The 6,439-nt window shown below is 53.1% G+C and overlaps 1 protein-coding gene across 1 annotated transcript; it reads right to left on the reverse strand.

The window, feature by feature from the left end:
* Positions 1–3,636: 3,636 nt before the first annotated feature.
* HAMP (hepcidin antimicrobial peptide) lies at positions 3,637–5,128 on the reverse strand. The gene is made up of 3 exons (XM_082437092.1): positions 4,975–5,128; positions 3,929–3,988; positions 3,637–3,847 (listed from the first exon to the last, which is right to left on the reverse strand). Exons 1-3 carry the CDS (start codon positions 5,059–5,061, stop codon positions 3,746–3,748), a joined length of 249 nt encoding a protein of 82 aa, XP_082293218.1. The 5' UTR covers positions 5,062–5,128; the 3' UTR covers positions 3,637–3,745.
* Positions 5,129–6,439: the final 1,311 nt, after the last annotated feature.

Below are 6,439 nucleotides of genomic sequence, written 5' to 3' on the forward strand. Positions count from 1 at the left end.
TCTGTCTTGTCCACCACTGTGTCCCCTAGAGCAGTGCCTGGTGCACAGAAGGTGCTCAGCCAGGGCTGTGCTGACTCTTGGAGCTGGGTAGGGACCCTCTGTGCGCAGAGTCCGCGGTCATCCTCCTGCCACCCCAGCCCCTCCCATTGGTCATGACCTTTGCGTGGTGATGGTGGTGTGATGAAGTGGAGTAGTGGTTTGATCATGAGCTGTTCAGTCACACTGGGGCATCTTCTGTCCTCCTTCAGGCCAGGGCAGTAGGGAGGGAGGCGGGGAGCGTCCTTTCTCCCAAGGGAGAACCCGGCCCCCGGGGTGGGTGGGGGGCGGGGGGGGGGAGGTGCAAGGGGTGATGGGTGGGGAAATCCCTCAGACTGGGGAGTGAGGAGTCAGAGAAGGCTGGATGGAGGAGGATGGGGAGTCCCACCCCCACCTCGGGCTTCATGATGTCAGACTCTGCCCGTGCCTTTCCCAGTCAGGGACAAAGACCCACTGAGAGCGGGTGGGGCTTGAACGCCCGGGTTCCAGACAAGAGAGTGGCCTGGTGCTTGGGCTTTGGGAGAGGACACGGAGAGCCTAGGGGACTCATATGTCACAGCCTTCAGCATCACACCAGCCATCTTGGGGTCTTGTGCCCGAGCAGTTTAGGGGGGGCGTCTATCGTCTCTCCGGGTGTGAACTGAATGAAGGCTGTCCCTGGGGGCGGGATGTACACGTGAGTGAGTCCCACAGAGGGCTCTATCGCTGAGATCTGCACTCAGGTCTCCAGCCCAAGGGAGGACTGGGGGAACCGGAGAGCATGTGCCCGCAGAAAGGAGAGGTGCTACTCAGATCCAGCTACCAGTGCTACCTGATCATCGGATCCTTCCAGAAAAGGCAGGTGTGTTAGTTTGCTAGGACTACTGGGACAAAGTCTTACAAACTGGGTGGCTGAAGAAACAGAGTTTATTGTCTCACAGTGCTGGAGGCTAGAAGTCTCCATGTCCACATGGTGTTTTCCTTATATGCAGGTCTCTGTCCAAATTTCCACTTTTTATAAGCATACCAGTCCTATTGTATTAGGACCCAACGTAATGACCTCCTTTTAATGTGATAATCTCTGTAAAGACCCTAGCACCAAATGCCGCACAATCGCACTGGGGGTTAAGACTTCAACATATAAATCGTTCTATTCTATTCTATTCTATTCTATTTTGCCATGCGGCTTGTGGGATCCTTAGTTCCCCGACCAGGAATTGAACTCAGGCCACCACAGTGAAAGCACCGAGTCCTAACCACTGGACCACCAGGGAATTCCCAACGTATAAATTTTAGAGGGACATAGTTCAGCCCATAACAGCAGGAGTTCAGATTTTTACGTGAAATACCTCTATCTTTAGATATCAGCCCAATTTTTATCTAAAACATTGCGCAGACCAAGCAAAATTGATCTCAGGGCAGAATCAAGCCTTCACAGGCCCACTCGTTGCACGTGCTCTTGAGGGGTAGCAGGTGCTTGGTCCAGCCCAGAGGCACTCTCTGCCCTCAGCCAGAGTTGGCAGCTTCAACAGCAGGCGTCTTCAAACTGTGGCCCCCAGGCCAGCAGCAGCAGTATCAGCTGGGAGCTTGTTAGAAATGCACATTCTAAGGCCCCACGCCAGACCTGCCGAATCTGCATTTTACCAGGCCCTCCAGGAGAGTCGGGTGCATGCTAACGTTTGGGTGCCCCCGCCTCACATCACTAGGACCACCTGAAGGACCGGCTAAGGTGAGAGAAGAGCACTGGTGTCATCAAATGCAATTAGCAATTTCGGGTTTCCCACCTCCCGGTATTTATTTATCAGGAGGGTCTGAGAGGCCTCCACCTCCTCTGTCAATACGAATCCTTTCCATTGATGAGGCATTTGACAGTTTCCACTCACACTCCTCCCTCTCTGAGCATCTCAACAGCCCAATGAGCTGAGTACTGTAGAGGCTTCTGTCCTTTTACAGATGAGGAAGTGGGGTTTCAGAGCAAGAGGAGGATGCCCGTGAGATCCAGCAGCTAAAAGGACGCCAAGCTCCCCAAATAGTCTTCCTCTCCCCATCCTTCGGTCTCTGTTCAGGAAAACCTCTCCCAGAGGACCAGCCTCTCGTGGCTTCCGAGGCAGAAGCTGGTAGCGTATGGGACTGATCTGGCTCCCAGCTGGATTTAGTTTGGCTCCCAGGGTGTTGAGTTTTAAAAAATCAGATTCCTTTCATCAGTTGTCAATATTTTAAAAATCAGGAAATTTCACATAAAAATAAGGATTTCTACCTTCTCTTGAAAAGGCGCTCTAGCCATGTGTCGCCTGCCTGTGGGCACGGCAGCTACGCCTGGCAGCCCTCTTTAGATGGGGCCCCAGGCCTCCCCACTCCCTATCTTTTTTTTTTTTTTTAAATGATCATGCACCTTTTCTTTTTTAATTATTTATTTATTTATTTGTTTATTTATTTATGGCTGTGTTGGGTCTTCGTTTCTGTGCGAGGGCTTTCTCTAGTTGCGGCAAGTGGGGGCCACTCTTCATCGCGGCGCGCGGGCCTCTTACTATCGCGGCCTCTCTTGTTGTGGAGCACAGGCTCCAGATGCGCAGGCTCAGTAATTGTGGCTCACGGGCCTAGTTGCTCCACAGCATGTGGGATCTTCCCAGACCAGGGCTCGAACCCGTGTCCCCTGCATTGGCAGGCAGACTCAACCACTGCGCCACCAGGGAAGCCCCCCCCCCACTCCCTATCTTTATGCAACATTGAGGCCAAATGGCCGAGGCCCTTTATCATCATGCTAGCGCTGATGTGTTCTCATGGGCTAAGATGATAGTGAAATGCATCTTGCATTTCTTCTTCTATCAAAAGTGGGGAAATCAGATAAATTGAGAGGGATACAGTTTTCAAGAAGAAAGGGAGGGAATTCAACCCCTTATGGAGATGAACAGCATTGTCCTATGTGTCTCCTATGCAAAGTATGTCGTTATTGAGAGAATACAAGTGAAGATGCTCCTGTGAAACAAATCCATCACATCTCACTCATTTGCTTCACCTAGTGGTCCCTGAAGGCCAGTGGTTCTCAAGTGTTTTGGTCTCAGGACCCCTTTATACTCTGAAAACTTATTGAGAACTTCAAAAACCTTGTGTTCTAGTGAGTTATATCTATAGGTGCTTAATCTATTAGAAACTGAAACTGAGAAATTTTTAAAGCACAAGATACACAAGCACACGATCCACCAGCCGTCAGAAGGACGACGTCCTCACACGTCATGGGGCCTCGCTGTCCACACACGAGGGAACGAGAGTGAGAAAGACGGGAAACATCTTAGTAGTTTCCACCTTGTCGAGCCCTGGAGTAGTCCCCAGACCTTACTCTGAGAACCCTTGCTAGGCATGTGAATTTACCCCTGTTTTAAGAAGATTGCAAGGAGGAAACTTTAACTTTCATTCCCTGTTGTTGCAACATAAATTCGAGGTCTTTTGAAGTGGGGAAAGATGGGGAAGAACAGAAACCAAATATCCTTCAACAAGCTTCCTTGCAAGCCTCACTACACACCAACCCCGCACACCCCACTGAGCACTGGTCCTCCCAAGACAGGGGCCACAACGAGCCTCTGGCAGAGGCCTTTGGCAGGGAGAAAAGACAACGGACTCTGGTTTGGAAAATAAGAGCCAGAACCGGCCATTTTATTCCAAGACCGTTCACTGAGGGCTGGAGGGTAGCAGGAACAAATAAGGGACTGGGGGCAGGGCGGCAGGGGTTGCTCTATGTTCTGCAGCATAACCCACACCCTGCTTTACCACAGCAGCCGCAGCAGAATACGCACACGGGGATGTGGGTGTCTCGTCTCAGCCTCTGGAGCACGGGCTATGGGAAAGAAAGGCAGTGAGCGGGGCGTAGGCATGGGAAGGCATGGGAGGCTCGGAAGGGAGTCCCAGGGGACCTCACCGTCAAGCCAGCTGCGTCTCCAGCTGTGTCCTGGGTCTGGAGGTCTGCGAGCTGTCTTGTCTGTGAAAGCAAAAGGGGCATTGAGGACGGCAGGGCCCCGGCAGAGCTCTCAGTCTCGCTCCCACCGACCAGCTCCTCCCCAGGGGTTGGCGTCCGCTGGTTCAGCTGGAATCCTAGGAGTGGCCTTACTTTCTGGCCTTTCCGCACCTTCCCACGGGTGGCTCTCCTGCCTACAAACATCCCAGATCTGTCTCCTCTCTCCACAGCTGCTCACTCTTCCGTAGCACTCTCCATGGCCTGGATGTCAGTCAGTCCCTGCCTGTATCTTGCCCCTTACAACCCGTTCCCCATGTGTTATCCGTCAGATCTCGGCTTAAAAGCCTGCAGGGCTTCCCCTGTGCTTGGAGGAAGATCAGCGTTTGCACAGTTGCCCACAAGACTTGGCATGGCCACCCCTCGGTCTCATCTCCAAGCACCATCTCCTTCCTTTAACAAGCCCTCTAGTCCTCGGGTACACCATGTTTGCCCCACCTTGGTCTTGGCTGGCTGCCCCCTTCTCTTCCTCCCAGTCATGGGTCAAATAACATTTTCTCACAAAAAAGCCAGCCCTTGATGCCATCTAAAGAAGCCAACCCTCATCATCACTCTCCCACCATCTTTTATGTTATTCACGAATAGCATTTACTAAACACAAGTGTTTCCTTGTTTTAAGCTCACTGACTAATTTCCCTGACCAGGATGCAAGCTCCACGAGAATATTCTTCTCTCATCTGCCTTGTTCACTGCTTGGTCACCACTGTCTAGAAGAGGACTTAACACAGAGTAGGCTCTCAATAAATAACTGTGGAATTAGATCAGGGCCCCCAGTCCCTGCCACTCAGTACCCCATCTCTGCACTTCGAGCAGCTGCCCATCCCCCTTTGCTTGCACTGAGCTCTGGCCCGTGCTGGGGTCTCCTGCTGCCCTCCGCTGACCCCCTCCCAGGGGCCTGGTTCTCCGTTGTGATTCTGGCTGCCCTCCTGGGCCCAGACCCTGTGGGCTCTCACCTCGGGTGGGAGAACGAGGCCACTGGTCAGGCTGACCAGGAGGAGAAGCAGGAGGCAGGTGGCCCGGATCTGCGTGTTCAGTGCCATTGCGCCGTCCGTCTGGCTGTCCTTCTGTTACATCTAGGACTTGCTCCGGTGTCTGGGAGCCCAGTTACAGTTGCTTTTATGGGGCCTCCTGGGGGGGGGCGGGGATGCTAAGCCCCCTCCCCTTTGGCCCAACTCATTTCCAAGAAGGTGGTGGCGCCAAAAAGGCGGGAGAGATAAGCGGGAACAGTGACGGGGAACAGGGTTGTGTCACCCTCAGCCAGCAGAGGTGTGTCCAGGAGGTGGGACAGACGCGACCACAGACACACACCTCTTGCCAGCCACCTGGGAAACACTTTCCCCGACATGACATCACCCTGTTGATTTCAGAAAAAATTCCACCTTTTGCCCCAGCAGCTGAACTGGTCGATGAGCACGAGTGAGGCGCCTCCTTCCCCACCCTTCCCCGGCCTCCTCATTCACATGCCATATGGCTGTCACTTGCCAGGGAGGGAACACCGTGACGGCCACGTGCAGGAGTTTGTGTCGACAGGAGCCCCCAGAACACGTATGGGGTCTTTTTTTTTTAAGATTTTTTTTTTTTTGATGTGGGCCACTTTTAAAGTCTTTATTGTATTTGTTACAATATTGCTTCTGTTTTGTTTTGGCTTTTTGGCCATGAGGCCTGTGGGATCTTAGCTCCCCGACCAGAGATGGAATCCGCACCCCCTGCATTGGAAGGCAAAGTCTTAACCACTGGACCGCCAGGGAAGCCCCACCTGTAGGGTTTTTCAAGTGTCAGAAACTTAAGATGTGGCCCTGGTATCTGGGAAATGTTCCTGCGAACTTTTGGCCAAAAAAAAGACAGTGGTGACGGTAATAGCTAACATCTGACTGCACCTTATGAGCCGGCAGATGTATTGACTCACTTTTGGGCTAACTCAGCCTGTGCCACCTATCCTCTGAGCAGCTCCTACCTGACTCATCCTGGGCTCTGCTCTGTATTCAGGGTGCTAGCTGCCTTCTCAGCCACTGACCTCAGGGGTCAGGCTTCCTAGATCCTGCTCCTGAGAGAGGAGCCCACCATGCCCACCTGAGACTTACTTTCTTCACTTTTCAGGAGAGGAGAAGGCAAAGATGAGGGCACTGCCCAAGCTCAGTCAGCCGGACGCAGTCGGGACTTCAGCCCGGGCAGCCTGACTGGGGCCTGTGCCCTCATCACCAGGCTTTCCTGCCTCCCAGAAAACACAGGAGGGCACGGTGGGTCTGCTGGACCTGGCTCACATGGCTCAATGAGCAGACTGTGCACGTCCCATCCCAACTCCAAACTCAGGGGCATCGTGTTGGCACCTTGAAACCCACTGTGGTGGGAGTACTTACACCACAGACGTTGGCAAACACTACAACCCAGGCTTTCCTTCGGAGGGCCGGCTCCCTGCCC

The sequence above is a fragment of the Balaenoptera physalus genome (assembly GCF_965194825.1).
Source record: "Balaenoptera physalus genome assembly, chromosome: 19".
NCBI lineage: Eukaryota > Metazoa > Chordata > Mammalia > Artiodactyla > Balaenopteridae > Balaenoptera > Balaenoptera physalus.